This window comes from Neoarius graeffei, chromosome 8 (genome assembly GCF_027579695.1).
Source record: "Neoarius graeffei isolate fNeoGra1 chromosome 8, fNeoGra1.pri, whole genome shotgun sequence".
NCBI classification, from domain to species: Eukaryota; Metazoa; Chordata; class Actinopteri; order Siluriformes; family Ariidae; genus Neoarius; species Neoarius graeffei.
The window spans coordinates 41,992,964-42,012,371 of NC_083576.1; the positions used below are offsets into that span (position 1 = coordinate 41,992,964).

At 39.3% G+C, this 19,408-nt stretch overlaps 1 protein-coding gene across 4 annotated transcripts in view; it reads right to left on the reverse strand.

Moving 5' to 3' along the window:
• Window positions 1–1,049: 1,049 nt before the first annotated feature.
• Window positions 1,050–19,408, reverse strand: part of csnk1a1 (casein kinase 1, alpha 1) — a 222,916-nt gene continuing 204,557 nt past the window's right edge. For all 4 annotated transcript variants that reach the window (XM_060927644.1, XM_060927642.1, XM_060927646.1 and 1 more), the window contains one exon: window positions 1,050–2,332. In XM_060927644.1, coding sequence (XP_060783627.1) covers window positions 2,325–2,332 — 8 coding nt within the window. In that variant the 3' untranslated portion in view covers window positions 1,050–2,324. The remainder of the gene's footprint in view (window positions 2,333–19,408) is intronic.

The following is a 19,408-nucleotide window of genomic DNA, read 5'->3' on the forward strand; positions in this document are numbered from 1 at the left end:
TATTGTTCTGAGTGCAATACAGGTCAAAGATTATTTACAAATCATTGTTTTCAGTTTTAATTCAATTTCAACATATGGTCTCAACTATTTCTGATTTGGGGCAGTATTTCCTGTAGGCTCAGCCTACAGATGTTTCCAGCTGTCAGTGCTTTACATCACCACATGTACTTGGCTTACTTTGATTTAGCCTCATCAGTAACAAACCACAAAGAAAAATAAGCTACATATTCTCCCATGCTGAGGCAATGGCAGGCCATTTCTCAATCATCATCCATCCACGAGAATAAAAAGTTGAGACAAACCATAATTGCCAAATGAGTTTAATCTGCTGTAGTGATCATTTTTCAAATTTGATTTCAGCCAAATGTAGAACAACCTGTAACAAAAATAGTATATTTAAAAGTGATGCCATGCATTCATAATTGGGAGAACAGTTTACTCCCCTCCAACTTTGGGTCTCTGCCTCAAATCTCACTTGACCATATTTAGTGAGCAGTACCAGGGTCACTGAGATTGATGTTTTGTGTTGTACCAATTATGAACCAGTGCAGTATTAGTGCTGGCGTATTTACTGCCACCACTGCCAAGGTAGCGCCAATGGCATTTTATTGTAGTTGAGGAATTAGGAAAAGACTTTTTTTCCTTTTGATTATTTTGTCGTCTTTTTGGCCTGCTTTATCCAAATATTAGGAATTAATGATATTTTCAAAGGCTTGACTAACTGAATATTCAATATTCACAGGTTTTGGCATTTTAAAGGGTATAAAGATGATCCTTGGCCAGTTTTGTAAATTTAAATGACAATTTTCAAAACTGTACTTGGATGCCATTTAAACATGCACAGCGTAATGATAGGAACAGAGTTCAAATGTTTGGGTTTTTTTTGGCCATTTTAGAGGATATCCACAAATTGTGTCTTGTATTTAAGACGTACAAAATTATTTCAATCTTGCATTTTCAATCGAACATCACAAATGCTCTGTTTGAAGTAGTCGCATAGAAAGAAACAAGTGCAAAAGAGACATTTTAAATTATAGTCTGGGTCAACGTTTCTCAGAAGTCATTTATTCTGACATGCTAAAAGGGAATAAGTTACACTTCATAGATCATCCAGCAGTAAAATACTTTAAGCTGGTCAGGAGTAAGGGAAAAGAGGTTGGTGAAGAAAAAAAGGAGCAGGACGTGGGGTGGGGGACAACCCTGAAATCCATGTTACTGGTGCATTGTGGCTAAAATCAGAAATTCAAGCTGATCTTCCCTCAAAGGACCCAAACATATACAAAAAGAAACCCTACAATATACTTTCTGCAATAAAGGAAAAAAAAAAGGAATACGGCACAAAAAAACCACCACTAGGAAAAAAAAAATATATATATGCTGCTCATACTCCCATGGGTGTTCTCCAACAGAATGAGCATCACCTTAAGGAGCAACAAAAACACCTTTTCCCTAAACCAATTTATTCAAAAGAAAGCTCTACAAAATATTTTCCTGATTAAAAAAAAGCACTGCGGCTATCAATATGTTTTTATGTAATGGAAAAAAAAACCCTCAGATCATTTATGCATACAATTATTCTTCTAAGCACTTAACATAAGTTTACTGAAGTGATGTCTAATTTATAATGAATATGCTTTTGTGGAGTTCATTCTTTTATTCATTTTTTTATATTTCTGAATATCAAGTACAATAACTGTTAATGCAGCGTTCGAGAGAGAAATCTAGTAGTCACTAGAATTTTTCATCTTCACATTAGAAGCTCTTCTACATCACAGCAGGCAAAACCTTATGCTTTCCTTGTCTTTTAAAACAATAGATGTCTGCTTAGGAATAGCCAGGATTCTTTTTATAAAAAGACTGCTTTCATTTTAGGAGAAAAACTGCTCAATCTGACAATTTCAGCTCATGACATCCAGTGATGTAAGACAAGAACGTTTTCCTGAAAAAAAATTTCCTGAACAAAAAAACTTCAGCAAACATTCGTTTTGCACAGTTTCACCCTCAGAAATCCAATTGCTTTCTGAAGTATCATTCTGGAAAAAGTGATGGAAGGCAGGGACAGAAACAAGATAGAAAAAATGACAACTTCAAAATTCCATACCAACTCTGCCCTCTTTGTTGATATACTACATACATACCAATATACAGGTATATGCAGAACATGTTACCTATATATACTGATTACATATGTAGTATATTAAACCTAATTCTTTTAAGAGGGAAAACGATGCCTGATGTGGTGAGTTTGATTCTATATGCTGGGATGTGATCTGAAGGCAAATCCTGCTAAGACTCTTCTCTTCTTTCTTAAACTGCCTTAATGCTTAGAAACCTGAGAGAGAGAGAGAGAGAGAGAGAGAGAGAGAGAGAGAGAGAGAGAGAGAGAGAGAGAGAGAGAGAGGTTTAAACATTGAGTTAAATTGCGCCACTACAGACAATGAAGATACTGATTTCCCACTCCCAAAAAAAAAAAAGTAATTGATCATGAAATAAGCTTGGCTCTTGCTGGATGGACAGAAATAGACAGAAGAGCCAAATCTAGTCTAAAATAAAGCCCCATGTATGCCATAGACTAGTGGCCTCCCCCAAGATAACCTAAAGATTAAAATATTTAATTTAAAAGCTAGGTCTTATGAGCATTTAGCTGTCAAATTGTATTCAGGTAACTAGCATGGTTTTAAAAGGTATGTCATGACTAATTCTGGAGAACAACTTTTTGAGATGCATTACTTTCTCATTAAAACCACAAGCAACATGACAAAACCTTAACACCACATGCTCAGCATTAGTGATGGTCACATTACAAGTGCTAGAGTTTTAATATCTACTTCGAGTAAAAATGTCAATAAATCACCCCACTCCCTTAAAAAGAATGCAAGGTGCATGAAGTAGAACATGAGTTCAAACCTGAACCAATTTTTGTTTTACACAAGTGGACATTTACAGTGTGTCTGTACTACTTAAAAAAAACTCTTTACAAATACCATTTTAATCAGATGTTTTGAGTGCTGGAACAGAAGTCTGAAAATTTTTTACTTTTTCCTCTGGTTGAGATCTAGTTATCAAGCCCGTCAATCTCAGGCTTTATATTTTAAAAATCATCTCTGACAAACAAATTCATTCTCACCTTACAGAGTACTTTAGGAAGTGGCCTCAAGACACTCAGTATGGTGCTCTAATCATTTGATTTTTGCTAAACCAATGATTGTTAATACTGTTAGAGAAAGTGCTTTGATGGGCACCATGAGTGACACTTGAACGTTTCACTATTACCCCTTTTCCACCAAATCAGTTCCAGGGCTGGTTCGGGGCCAGTGCTGGTGCTGGTTCACAACTCGTTCAACTTGCGAGCCAGCTGAGAACCAGTTTGCTTTTCCATAGCTCATGGTGCTAAGGGGAGCCACGTCAGTTACGTCACTGTATATGTCAGTTATGTCGCTGCGTTTGCATAAACCTTGGCGCGAATATTGAAGCAACACCACCACGGAGAAGAAGAAGCAGCAGCAACAACAATAATGGATGACTTCACGTTTGTACAGCTGCTGCTTCTCGGCGCTTAAAAATGGTGACCTTTCGCGGTCTTGCGATTGTTGTTGGTCTTAACAACTCCGCCCCCCCCGCTGACGTAAGCGGTCCTTTCCTCTGGCCCAGAAAAGAGCTGGTGCTAGCCTGGAACCGTTTTTTCTGGCCCAAGAGCCAGTTCTTTGTCAGTGGAAACAGAAAACCCGGTTCCAAACTAAGCACTGGCCCCGAACCAGCCCTGGAACTGCTTTGGTGGAAAAGGGGCATTTCAGTCACCAGTTCAGTAGCTAATCATGTACATTTAACAAATCCATAACCTCACAACTTGTGGAAATGTCAATTTTGAATAACATCTGTGTATTTCAGAGTTGGATGGAGAGTTGTTTGTTCTACCAAACCCCAAGAGAATATAATGCTGTTGGGGACATGAGAAATGTACCTCACAGGATATGGCAATACTTATCCTAATACCTTTCTCAGGCAAGGAGTGAAGTGAGCAACATGCATAGCTGCAGAGCCCACTGGGAAGAAAAAAAAAAGGTGAGTTTCTTTGCTGCCCTGCTGCTGGAGTATCTTGTAAATACACTGCAACTCCATTTATAACAAAGTCCTTGGGGGACGTCCAAATTGTTCATTATACCGAAAAGCTTGTAATGCTGAAATGGACCCACTTGTCAAACCACTCACTCACCGTGTTAAATGTATAATTTACTCTTAATTCACTGGCATATTTATGAAGTAAAGGAAAGAAGTCACTCCTTTCTATGTCATGCAAAGGAGGCGGAACCAAAAAGTCAAAACCAGAAGGGCAATACAGAGTCCCAAGGTACAGTGCACATACTTCGCAAAGTCTGTGTTTTTTCAGAGTCCTTATAAGCGCATACTGTGATTGTGCGCTGATCAGCAAGAGGTGCACAGCAATTAGTCCTCAAGAGCTTGAGCATGGCATACATGTGAATAGCAGTTCGAGGCAAGCCGCTATACAGACACGTGACATCAAAAATAATGTGAATATTGTCAACTTTCAGTTAGTAAATGTATGATACTAGTGTCCCATCAGTTTTACTTGCTGAAGAAGCTTGTAATCCTGGACTGCTTTAATTTTAGGCACATCATCATGAATTTCTCCTTCTGAATCACTATAGCAGTTCATCGCCCAAGTTACAGGATCACAAATGGATGCGATGATTTCTTCGTCTGTTCTAGAAATGACTGTGGTTACCAGTGTATCGTTGTCAATGTACACCCACTGCCTTGCTATTACAGGCATTTTGCAGACGCACTTATCCAGAGTGCTATGAAAACAAACAAGAGCCATGTTTTCTAAATCTTCACCATTCAGTTCATTCATGTATTGTAAATCACAGAGGAGGTCAGCAGTCATTTCATCTTTTTACTGATCCTTTGATCTCTATTCTCAATAACTGTTAGTGATTGACACCTAAGCTAGGCTAATTAAGGCTTTGTTTTCTGGCATCAACATGGACTGTTAACTTCACTGTGGACTTGATTTCTTATTGTTTGTCTCTGGTGGGAAGAGGAGCACATGGCTCAGTGATTTTTTTTTTTAAACACTCCAACTCTGTCATTAAAGGCAGGGAACAGCAAGTAAATTCGTTATATGCAAAAGTTCATAGTAAGAGTTCGTTATGGCGGGGTTACAATGTATAAAGGGGGGAAAAAGGGCCGGTCTGTCTGCACAAAGTCATAAGCCATAAACAAATGCCTCAGCCACTAGAAAATTAAGCATTCGCTTATTACTACATATGTACAAACCCCTTTTCCAGAAAAGTTGCAATGTTTTCCAAAATGCAATAAAAACAAAAATCTGATTTATTAATTCACATGAACCTTTATTTAACTGATAAAAGTACAAAGATTTTCAACAGTTTTACTGACCAGCTTAATTGTATTTAGTAAATATAAACAAAAGTTAAAATTTGATGACTGCAACACACTCAAAAGTTGGGACAGAAACATTATTACATCGCCTTGCCTTTTAATAACACTTTTTAATCATATGGGAATTGAGAATACTAATTGTTGCAATTTTGAAATATGTCCATTCTTTCTTGACCCAAGAGTTCAGCTGGTCAACAGTCTGTGGTCACTGTTGTCTGATTCTACTCTTCATGATGTGCCATACATTCTCAAAAGGAGACAGATCTGGACTGGCAGCAGGCCAGTCAAGCACATGCACTCTGTCTACAAAGTCATGCAGTTGTAGCCCTTGCAGAATGAGACCTGGCAGTGTCCTGCTGAAATAAGCATGGACTTCCTGGGAAGAGATGTCACCTTTATGGCAACATTCTGTGAAATCCCAATATGCCTCTGCAACAAATGGTACCTTCATACACATGCAACTCACCTGTGCCATGAGCACTGATGCACCCCCATACCATCACAGATGCTTTTACACCTTCCTCTGATAAACTCGATGGTCGTGTTCACCTTTGGCATGGAGAACTTGCCATCCAGTTTTCCTAAAAACATGCCGAAATGTGGACTCATCTGACCACAGCACCCCTTTCCAGTCTTTCAGTTCATCTGAGATGAGTTCGGGCCCAGAGAAATCGTCAGTGTTTCTGCACAGAATTGATGAATGACTTCCTCCTTGCATAATACAGTTTCAGGTTGCATTTCTTGATGCAGCAGCATACTCTTAAATTACAATGGTTTTCCAAAGTACTCCTGAGCTCATGTGGCTTTATTGGTCATGATGGTTTCTCAGGCAGTACTGCCTGAGGACCTGAAGGTCCTGCGTATTCAACAGTGGTTTCTGACTTTGCCTTTTGCCTCCAAATTTGTGGAATCTTTTCACATTTTTTACAGACTGTAGATTCTGAAATTCCTGAATCTCCTGCAATCTTGCATTGAGAAATGTTCTTTTTGAATTGACTAACAATGCTCTCACGAATTTTGGCACAAAGGGGTGAGCCAAGACCCATCCTTACTTGCAAAGACTGAGCCTTTGGTGCATGCTCCTTTTATACCCAATCATGATACCCTTACCTGTTCCCAATTAACCTGTGTATTACGGAATCTTCCAATATGGTATTACTTGAATATCCTATAAACTTTTTAGTTGTACTTTGCCTCTGTCCCAGGTTTTCTGAGTGTGGTTCAGGCATCAGATTTGAACTTCATTTATATTTACAGTTAAGCTGGTCAGTAAAACTAGTGAAAACCTTTTCTTTATATTGTTGTCAATTAAAAAAAAGATTCACATGATTTAAAAATCATATTTTTTGCTTTTAGGGTGCATTTTGAAAAATATCCCAACTTTTTCTGGAAAAGGGGTTTGTAATATTTTTTAAAATAACTTCGATGTCAGGCCTTACCATCATTGTGCGTCAATTTTTAAAAATAAATAAATAATTTCTTCAGGAACGTGGCATTCAGGTTGTTGCCCTGAATTTCAACCTTCAAAAAAAAAAAAAGTATGCATGCGCATATATTATTTAAAAAAAAAAAAAGTGCGCGCGCATGCGTTTAAAAAAAAAAAACAACTATACGTTATATACACACACACACCATGAGAGTCACAAGTACATCAGAGACATGGCCCTGAATGACAAAAGTGCTTAGTGAATACCTCAGGCAGCAGAAACCTCAGAAGGAAGTGCCAGAGTAACCATCACTGGAAAGACAGACCACCGCATGGGATGCACCACTGGCAGATAGAAGTAGTGGCCAATACTGAAAAATCCTACTAGTCGCTGGATACAGCTTGACTGGAGGACAGCACAGAGACACTAATCATAGCTGCACAGGAACCGGCTCCAAGTACAAGATCAACAGAGACCGGGGTTGAACACACGAGGCAGGACCCCAGGTGCAGACTGTGTAAAAGATGCCCCCGAGACAATCCAGCACATAACAACAGGGTGCAAGATGCTAGCAGATAGAGCATACATGGAATGCCATAAGCAAGTGGCTGGCATAGTGTACAGAAACATCTGTGCTGAGCATGGACTGGAAGTCCCAAGGTCAAAGTGGGACACACCTCCGAAGGTGGTTGAGAATGACCAAGCTAAGATCCTGTGGGACTTCCAGATACAGATGGACAAACTGGTAATGGCTAACCAACCAGACATGGTAGTGGTGGACAAACGGGAGAACAAGGCTGTGGTGATGGATGTGGCAATACCAAGTGACAATAACATCAGGAAAAAGGAACTTGAGAAGCTCAAGAAGTATTAAGGCCTGAAAGAAGAGCTAGAAAATATGTGGAAGATGAAGACAACAGTGGTCACCATGGTGATCAAAGCTCTCGGTGCAGTGACCCCCAAACTGGGAGAGTGGCTCCAACAGATCTCGGGAACAACATCCGAAATCTTTGTCCAGAAAAGCAGAGTCCTAGAAACCGCTAAGATATTGTACAGGACCCTCAAACTCCCAGGCCTCTGGTAGAGGACCCAAGCTTCGGGGGGATGCCACCCAAAGGAGGGGGTGAGTGGGGAATATTTTATATATTTTTAAATTTTATATATATATACACACACACACACACACACACACACGCAGTGTATTTATACATAATATATAAATACACATCAATCCATTTTGAATATGAGCAAATTAATTTTCTTCAAAATGACCAAGTACAGTACATAAACACACTGTCTGATTTACATAAAACTTCACACATGCTATCTGTCCAAGTTTTGTAGACAGACAGACCAGAAGGGCTTTAACCAAAAATTGCTTGTTTTTTTTTTCCAGTGTTAAACTGTCAGAAAACAAACATTTTCTTTTTCATCTTCAACGGCATAGTGGTTGAGCTGATGGTGTGGAGTTTGAAATTTGGCTTGTACAGGGGAGGCTGCTAAAACCCAACATTCAAATATCAAGAGTAGCTGGAAGTAGGATTAATATTTAACAAAACCAAATTAAAACTAGCCATGAAAAAAATTCATTAACTGAAGTTAAAAACAAACAAACAAAAAAACGAAAAATGACAGTGAACAATGCAACATGAACTAAAACAAAATAGAACTACAGCTACAATCAGCTTTTTCATTTTGTGTTTCCTTGAGACAGTAATGAACTAGTGTCAGAAATTCTAGCTGCCTTAAAACTCCAAAGTTGATGCTTGCTGTACACAAATCCTATAACACATAATATTGTTATACATTTATTTAAAGGAATACATTTACTTAAAGGATTAAATGACTGGATGGATGGGAGGTTTGAGCTCAGTGAAGTCTGTACAATGCTTTTATACGGTAGCTCCCTGAATTCTGAATAGCTGACCCCAAACTAACATTAAATGATGAGATCTATGCATCAATGAACAGCATGCTCAGCAAGACAATTCCTGTTTTCATCTAGCTCAAACACTCATTTAAAATGTTCTTACTTATGACAATAAAGCTCAATATCACGACAGGTATAACAACTGATAAATCAAGATTGCAAGCAAACAATTGTTACTTCAAATAACTTTAAATTAAGCAATACAGGTAGTTGTCGACTTACGACCTATGCGACTTACAACCGATCGACTTTACGACCATCTGGTTATGACTGGCAAGTGTTTCCCAGCTGAGCTAGCTGAGCGTACGACAGTTTCCGCCCCAGCTCCCGGCAGCGCCCAGCATCCAGCCAGTGTTGCCAGATACTGCTGACAGTTTCCAGCCCAAAATATGTTCAAAACCCGCCAAAATGCACTTAAAACCGCCCAATCTGGCAACACTGCATCCAGCCTCTTCTATTGTGTGCGCAGTGCTTCGCTGGACAAACGAGCGAGCTACAGCGCGTGTACGGCTTAACCAGATCTTGTGCTATCACGTGCGCAGCTGGTAATCAAAGTAACTTTCACTTTTCTGTTCTGTGTCCAATGTCCAAAATGAAAAGTTAGTTTTCAACTGTTCAGCTAAAAAAAAAAGAAAAGGTAATTAAAATGATTGTGTTGTTGAAATGATGTGTTTGCAATTTATTTATAATCAAAAACTGATACAGGTGGATGAAAGAGTGATAGTGTGATACAAAAGTACTATACTAGTACTACTGAGTGATAAGTCCTAGTGAACGCTCGATAAGTAGACAATAATAAATAATTAGGTGTATTTTTCATAGTGCTGTGCACGCGCACTATGACTCAAAATAATAGTAACGGCAAGAAATAAAAATTACTTTCACCCCTGAGTATGCAGTGTTTGACTTAAACCAAATAATGAGCCAAGGTAATGAAATAAGAAAATGTTGATAAAATAAGACTTTAAAATGATTACAATATCATTACACATCACAATATACTTGCGTTCATTTAACATAGGCCGGTTTACGACCGATCAGTCATAACCAAACGCAGTCGTAAGTCGATGACTACCTGTACTTAGTGACATTTAAAATGTATATAAAGCTCTAAATAAAGAAAGAAAAAGAATTCACTATCAAAGACCTACGATAAAACACGATTGTCTAACCCATCAATGTCCAGTTTCATTTTAGTTGAGCAAACATGGATTTCCTTCATGCTAGCTATAAACATGAAAAACGTGCTTGCTGAACACTGACATTCCTTTTTTGACACATTGTCATCACATTTTCATTATTGCTAAGCATTACTTTGATGTTAAAATACCTATTTTTACTGATATAGTTGACAACATAACATATAAAATGTGATATCTATGACAAGAATCAGATGACCAATATGTCTAATCAGTGCCGGAAGTAAATACACGTAAACAAGTAAGCTTGTGTCCTATCTAGGTATTACGGAATATCTAAGACTGTGCAAAACCTGAACAACTAAAATGAACACAAACCAAGTCAAGACTAAGTTATCAAAAGGTCTTAAGCTGGGACCTGCTTTTGCAACTGCAGCTTACAGGCCTGAATGCTTCAGTTCATAAATTCTTCAATAAGCCTCAAGAATCCTCAAGTCCTCCATTTGCTTGAATTTGACACATTATTTTTGCTTGGACCCCAATGATTGCCACTTATGGCTATATTTAGAGGTCCATTACTGAAGCTACTGGAACCCTACTGTGTTTGTGCTGATGTTTATTTTCTATTATTATTATCTGGCGGCACAGTGGTGTAGTGGTTAGCACTGTCGCCTCACAGCAAGAAGGTCCGGGTTTGAGCCCCATGGCCGGCGAGGGCCTTTGTGTGTGGAGTTTGCATGTTCTCCCCGTGTCCGCGTGGGTTTCCTCCGGGTGCTCCGGTTTCTCCCACAGTCCAAAGACATGCAGGTTAGGTTAACTGGTGACTCTAAATTGACCGTAGGTGTGAATGTGAGTGTGAATGGTTGTCTGTGTCTATGTGTCAGCCCTGTGATGACCTGGCGACTTGTCCAGGGTGTACCCCGCCTTTCACCCGCAGTCAGCTGGGATAGGCTCCAGCTTGCCTGCGACCCTGTAGAACAGGATAAAGCGGCTAGAGATAATGAGATGAGATTATTATTATCAGCCTTAAAAGTGTTTGCACAGCAAAAGTGTACTCGTGCACCTCAAATAGAATATCGTGAAAAAGTTCCATGTTTTCCATTGGTTATTTAAGAAAGTGAAAACTTATAGACTCATTATACATAAAATGTTTCAAGCATTTTCCCATTTTAATTTTGATAATTATAGCCGACAGATTTAAAAAAAATTTAAAAAGACATCTCAAAATGAGAATTTCATTTCAACTTGGAGTAAAACAGTATAAATAACCATACATCTCTTAGTCTAGTTCAGTACCACACAACCACAATCATGGGGAAGACTGCTGACTTGACGGTTGTCCAGAAGACAAATCATTGACACACTCCACAAGAAGGGTAAGCCACAGAAGGTCATTGCTGAAAAGACTGGCTGGAAAAGGTCCACAAGCAACAGGGATGACCACAACCTTGAGAAGATTGTCAAGCAAAGTTGAGTCAAGAACTTGAGAGAGCTTCACAAGGAGTGGACTGGGGCTTGTGTCAGTGCATCAAGAGCCACCATAGACAGATGTCTTCAGGAAAGGGGTTACAAAGGTCTCATTCATAATATCAAGCCACTCCTGAACCAGACACAAATGTCAGAAGCATCTTACCTGGGCTAAGGAGAGAAAGACCTGGAGTACTGCGCAGTAGTCGAAAGTCCTCTTTTCAGATTAAAGTAAATTTTGCATTTCATTTGGAAATCAAGGTCCTAGGGTCTGGAGGAAGAGTGCAGAGGCACAGAATCCAAGGTGTTTGAGGTCCAGTGGGAAGTTTCTGCAGTCTGTGATGATTTGGGGTGCCGCGTCATCTACTGGTCCACTGTGTTTTATCAAGTCCAAAGTCAACACAGCTGTCTACCAGGAGATTTTGGAGCACTTCAGGATTTAGCACCTGCCCACAGTGCCAAAACTACTACCAAATGGTTTACTGACCATATTACTGTGCTTAATTGGCCAGTCAACTCACCTGAGCTGAACACCATAGAGAATCTATGGGGTACTGTCAAGAGGAAGATGAGAAACACCTGGCCAAAAAAATACAAGTGAGCTGAAGGCCGCTATCAAAGCAACCTGAGCTTCAATAACACCTCAGCAGTACCACTGGGTGATCGCCTCCATGCCACCCTGCATTAATGCAGTAAAGCAGCCCCAACCAAGTACTAAGTGTATAAATGAACATACTTTTCAGAAGTTGGACATCTCTGTATTGTACATCCTTTTTTGATTTATCTTAGGAAATATTCTAATAATTTGAGATACTGGATTTCTGATTTTCATGAGCTATAAGCCATAATCAAAATTAAAACAAAGACTTGAAATATTTCACTGTACATGTCGAATACAGAACATATGAACGGTTAAACTTTTTGAATTAAATTACGAAAAATGAACCTTTTCACGATATTCTAATTGTTTGAGATGCCCTAGTACACTGCCCAATCACCCCCCCCCCCCCCAAAAAAAAAAAAAAAAAAAAATTGGTTTTAAATAAGCATATACTTAAAGGCCTTTAACTGGATAGTTACTGCAGTGATTAATACGTTTCAGCTGGCAACAATTCTTTCAACCCTAACTGATGCAGTGAGTAGCTGCATTTCTAAAAACACCCTTGCTGGAACACGCATCCTGTGGTCATGGAAAAGATGTTACTGTTTCAGAAGGATCAAAATATGTATTACCCTGCATCAAGCAAAAAAAAAAAAAAAATTACTAAGGAGATTGCTGAAATTACTGGCATTGGGTTAAGAACTGTCCAATGCATTATTAAAACCTGGAAGGATAGTGGTGAACTTCATGGAAGAAATGTGGTCAAATGTTTTGACTGATCATAATGATCACGTCAAGGACTGAAAGCTGAATCGTAAAAATTGACAGCTGAACTTGTTTAATGGTATGTTTAATTGTCAAATTAAGAGTATTTCCACATGCAAAATGTGACAAGAACTCATAGGATTGAGACTAAACAGCTGTGTAGCCATAAGGAAACTACTTATTAGTGAGGTTAATTGGAAGAAAAGGCTTCAATTTGCTCGCGAACATAAAGACTGGACTCTGGAACAATGGAAAACGATTATGTGGTCTGAGAAGTCCAGATTCTCTCAATTCCAGAGCCATGGGTGCATCAAGGTAAGAAGGAAAGTGCATGAAGCAATGCACGCATCATGCATAGCAGCCGCTCTACAAGTCTCTGGAGGCATTGGTATAATCCAGGGTTGCTTTAGTTGGTCAGGTCTAGGCTCACCATTAATGTGGCAATAAAACGAAGTCAGCTGACCACCTGAATGTAATGGATGACCAGGTTATTCCATCTATGTTTTTTTTTCCCTGATGGGACGGGCATAAAATTAGGGCTCAAATTGTGAAAGAGTGGTTCAGAGAGCATGAGGAATCATTTTCACACATGAATTAGCCACTATGTGGTCCTGATCTCAACTCCATTGAAAGTCTTTGGGATGTGCTGGAGAAGAATTTATAGTGTGTTTTGACTCTCCCATCATCACAAAAAGAACTTGGCAAAAAATGTATGCAACTCTGGATAGAAATAATTCCATGATGTTGCATAAGGTTGTTTAAACAATGGCACCATGATCAAGGCTAAAGGCTGTTCAACAAAATATTCAAGTGTGCGACTTTTTTTTTTGGCTGGGCAGTGTATGTAAAACTTGTATCCGGAATTTATATATTTCTGTAAAACTGCTTTGTGATGATGTCCAGTGTTAAAAGCGCTATACAAATAAAACGGAGTTGAACTGTCAATCATGATCACTAATAGGAAGTTAAGAGGCCTTGGCAAATTCAAGGTATACCATGTAGGATTTAGCAGAAATGGAACATAGTATTCATCAGTATGTTTTCATTCGCATATAATTACCCGTCACTTGGAATTACGCTTTCATAAGTTTAGAATGAGCCCATTATATCTACATAAGGCATGGATCCACTTCTGTGGAAGCCACCATGTTTCTACAGTAGCCCAGAATGGACAACCCCACTACAAAACACCATCGCATTTTGCATTTTTACAAGTGGCAGTGTGAATCAAGAAAGAAGCACTGGAAGGAAGTACCGGATGGAAGACAAAGAAGAAGAAAAAAGAGGAATCAGTGCTTGCTGGTTCTGGCTTAAGTGTGAAGGCCTCTGCATGCTCTTGCGACAAGGCTTTCGCAGATAGCTTTTCGCAGACAGTTGTAATTTATCGTTGAGCGGGGAGTAATAGGCGTGCGCGATGTTATTCACCGCTACAACGCAAGGGGGCGCGAAGTCACGAAATCGCTAGGAGTAGTTGGTGGGTGTGGTTAGTGGAGTGTTTATCCTCCGGTTACTTATAATGACTAGAACTGGAGTCGTATAGATGTACGTACTTTCTCACTTCCTCGATCAACCGCTCTTCGTACTGCTCCATCTTCGCTCGTGTTTTTAAAAATGGCGGTCGTGAAAACAAACCAAACCGGGAAAGTAGGGAAGCGGAAGTGCGTGTACAGCGGATGTAGAGTGGACCAATCAGAGCCCTCTTGTCTGCGACGCTGTCTGCGATGCTTCTGCGGTGGTCACAATTTTTGGGAGGTGTGCGCAGCACGTCTGCAAAGGTGGGGGGGCTACGCAGACACTATCTGCGACACCGTCTGCGAGGACTGCGTTGTCAGCATAAATTGGCCTTGAGAGCTCAAATTGTTGTTAAATATGGAAGATCATACTTATTTAGCGTAAGAAAAAGGAGGACAAATCCTCAAAGAAGCAAAAGCATGAAACACAACAAGATCAGTGAGACTGGGACAGGCAACAGCAGAAACCAAGGATAAACACTGGTGTGGTCTTTCCCAGATGGAAATCACTGATGAGACAAATGTTTTCAAAGTGATGCCAATATTGCCTGTTTCCTGCTGGAAAGGTAATTAAGTGTACTAATCTAAATGCAATTACAAATGTATTGTTACAACACCTTTACCTAGAGTATGGCCAGGGAATTCATATACCTTCATATGAATTCATTTCATATTCTAAAATGAAAATTGGAAAACGAAAAACAGGGCTTTTTTTTTTTAAATGATCAATGTTCTAAAAAAAAAAAAAAAAAAAAAAAAGTAAATAGAGCCATTTTCCATTTATTTTCCTCAAAATAGACTGTTTCCTTATAACAGGTTTTCATAGTGAGTCAAACATGAATAAAATCCAGTTTCCTTTATGGGTTGTTTTACAATCAGGGTACAAAGTTTGTGTCACAGGGGTCCAAAATTCAAATGGATTCAAACTGGTTCTTGTACCAGTTTTTAAGTGAAGGACAAGTTAAAGAACAGATAGGCATGTGTAATAGTTTGTATTATAAGATTAAGTGTAGCTTTAAGCAGGGCTGGGAGAAACAAATGAAGTGATTCTCGGAGAAGAAAATTTTTTTTTGACAATTCAGAATCCACTACTTCCATAGTGCTTTTAAATATAAGGCTGTAAGCTTCGTGTTAGTTGTCTCTAATATTTATGTCCCAATATCTTGACCACATTTTAGGATGAAAATAATCATTTTAGATATGTTATTTTATATTGAAAAATTAGCTGTCTCGGAGAGGAAATTTTTTTGACACAATTACATACTAATTTGATCAAAATAGTCTGAAAACTTACTGGCATTCAACATTAAAACTTAACTATGTTTCCAATGATATGGAACCAAATATTTGTTTTATGGTATAAAGAATGATTTAAGTGCATCCCTTTTGGAGCTACCTGTGGTCAAAAAAAGCACTTTTTCTAAATGACACGAGTAATTTCGCTAAATATGACATATATTGCCATACATTCACCAAAAATAACGTTATCACCACATTTTTTTTGCATGGTAAATAGAGCTACAGGGCTACAATAAACAACCAAGTTTATTTAGTCAAGCCTTTTGATATTGAAAATAAGTGTTAAATGTGATTTTTAGCTTGGTACCCTGATTGTAAAACAACCCATATGACAAAATTTGTAAAAATTGGGGCAATTTTCAAATATATCAGAAAGGCAAGAAAATGTGTATGCAGGGCATTTATCACAAAGTGTCTGAAGTGTGCTTCAGAAATAAATTGGCCATATTCACCAATTTCCAATAATTCACTAGCAATACAACGCTACCACAACATGGAACAAGTCACCTTCACCGTGCTATCATACATTGAAGTTACAACCTACAGTTCTACAGACTAAATAACTATTTTAAACTATCTATGCAAACTAACCTCATCAACTGACAGGTTACTTGATGCAGTCGTAGATCATGATATTTTAGAATTAACTGGTAGTACGCTACAGGCCCCTTACAGCCACCATATGTTCTAACAGAGGCTTTGCACCATCACATGACCCCATAGCAAAGGTAACTACACCACCATGATTGAAGCGCCACAAGTGTGCCCCGATCAGATGAGTTAGCTGTTATTGATCAGTACGGGAAGGTTTTGCTGCGTTTTTGGATGTGCAAATCATTTTGAACGGAACAGACATCAGATTTTTTTAATTTACCAAAAGTAATTAATTCATCAGCAGGGGTAAAACTCATGAAATTTCTAAACGTTGAAGGGCAAATGTGTGTGTGTGTACACGTGTGTGTGTGTGTGTGTGTGTGTGTGTGTGTGTGTGTGTGAGTGAGAGAGAGTGTGAGAGAGAGAGAGACCATTCAGCGAGACTGTGTCAACCAGAGAGGTGAAAAATCCGGTGCTCATTCTTATCCAGTGATGTGAACATGAGCAACAACACAGCGACTCTGAGCCTAACCTTCACTGAGACTTAAGTGCATTTATATTCACAGATCCTTCGGTGTGCGTTGTGAACACACCTGGAACCCAGTCATTATGGGAAACACCTGATGCTGATTTGAGAGCAATCAGCACACTTTTCACAGAGTCTTTGCAAGTCTTCTGTCAGGTATACAGCAGTAGACAGTTCCAAGTGCAGAAAGTGTGTTTATTAGCAAGCATGATATATACAAAAATAAAACAAGGGAAACTGAAAGCAGAGTCAAGCATGGCTAGTAACAAACCTGACCGTGATAATGATAATACTTCGCAAAGCCTTGGAGTCCTTATATGCGTGCGTTGATTGCTCTCAAATCAATATCAGGTGTTTTCTATAATGACTGGGTCCCAAGCGCGCGCACAACATGCTCCAAAGGATCCCGAATACAAATGCATTTAAGTATCAGTGAAGATTAGGCTCTGCCAAGCCGCTGTGTTGCTCATGTTCACTTCACTGGATAATAATGAGCACCTTGCTGTAGTTGTGAAATTATTAGGGCCCGAGCACCAAAGCCCTCCTGTTTTCAGCATGTTTTTTTCTTATTAGGGCCTGAGCACCGAGGTGCAATGCCCTATTGTTTTCAACATGTTTTTTCTTATTATTAGGGCCTGTAGGTACAAAGCCCTATTGTTTTCGACATGTTTTTTCTTCTACTACTACTTTTATTCCCCTCCACAGAAAAACTTGGTTTTGAGGCACTTGCGATACTCGAAAAATCATGAATTTTGACACACTGCTCAAATGTACGTAAAATCACAAGGTTACACTGAGCAAAGGACTAGGTGTGGTCCCAAAGCTCTATAGCACCCCCAAGAACAAGCCATGATTGAGATGAAGTTGCTTGGATCGGCACAAAATTTGGTGTGATCGATACTCCTTTGATACAGGACAAAGTTGACTTAGTTGTATTTGACACCATCCAACAGGAAGTCAGCAGTTTTGGATGGAATGTGGAATTTTGAAAATTTCCTGTACTGTTTTGAGGGGCATACATTTGTCCTATGATACAATTTGAGATGATATTGTAAATTAGTTTAGGTGGGCTTCATGAACTCCACAGCCCCACCTAGTTCAAAAATGCAGATTTGACACCTTGTACATATTCAAAAACTCATGAAATTTGGCACACGTCAGCCATCCACACCAAAACTCACCCATAGGGGCTTAACCCCAAGTGTGTCCGGGGGACTCCATAACACCCCCATAGGTCATGGAGACTCCTACCCAGTACAGGTAGTCGTCGACTTACAACCGATCGACTTTACGACCGTCTGGTTATGACTGGCAAGTGTTTCCCAGCTGAGCGTACGACAGTTTCCACCCCAGCTCCCGGCAGCGCCTCTCGCCACGTATAATAGTTTCCGCCCCAGCTCCAGGCACATGCGCAGTCTCCCTCGTGCTCCCTCGCGCACTCCGTCATACAGTTTCCGCCCCAGCTCCTGGTTTATGAAACGAGCAAATGCTCCCGCCAGCCCGAGCGCTGCAACAGCTGATGACGTAGACGACCCACAGCCAAGCACCAGTGATGCCAGCGGTCACTAAATTTTGTATTTTGCTATGTTTTACATTTGTATTTTATGTTTCAAACTAAAATGTTTTCTATTTTTCACACCTGTATTTCGTATTTTTTGCTTTGCACATATTAAACGAATTGTACTGTACGCAGTGTAGTATGCAGTGTTTGACTTAAACCAAATAATGAGCCAAGGTAATGAAATAAGAAAATGTTGATAAAATAAGACTTTAAGATGATTACAATATCATTACACATCACAATATACTTGCGTTCATTTAACATAGGCCGACTTACGACCAGATCGATTTACGACCGGTCAGTCGTAACCAAACGCAGTCGTAAGCCGATGACTACCTGTATATAATTTCGCCTATCTGTGCCAAATTTGATAGGTGTGTGGAGTGCCCCTGAACCAACAAAAATTGCCTATACATTGCATCAGCCATACTCAACAGGAAGTGAGATATTTTTGGTTTTCTGCGTTTTGACACCCGTCATGTTTTAACGAACTACTCCTTGGCGGTTTGTTGGATCTGTACCATATTTGGTGTACATCATGTCAAGATGTTGCTGATGTTAAATTATGAAGAGATTTGCAATACGTTGCATGTTGTTGAAATGGCGAACCAATAAATTTATACATTATGCCACGCAAACAGGAAGTGAGTCATAAATTCACCATGCATTGCCTGATACGGCTCAAACTTCACAGGTTATAACACTGTTCACATATCCAAAGACACCCTCCAGTATAGTGTCACCATTTGGACATGGACAGTAATGACTCCATTGCCAAAACGTGTTACATTTTGATGTACTCTTCCGAGGCAGTTTGTTGGATTCATGCCATATTTGGTATACGTCATGTCAAGATGTTGCTGATTTTAAATTGCGAAGGGACTGGGCCGTATTGTTTTCGGCATTTTTTTTAAAATTATTATTATTTTTCTGTAATTACAGATTTGACACCTTGGAAATATTCGAAAACTCAAATTTAGTGCACACGTGAAAATAGGGCAAAAGTTTATTCTTAGGTTATTTGCCTTGGGTGAGGCTAGAAGACACCATAGCGCTCCCTAAAATGTGAGATTCAAATTTATAGCTTTGAATGCCACATTGAGACTCCTGCCCGGTATACAGTTTCACCTAACTGTGTCAAATTTGGTAGGTGTGTGGAGTGCC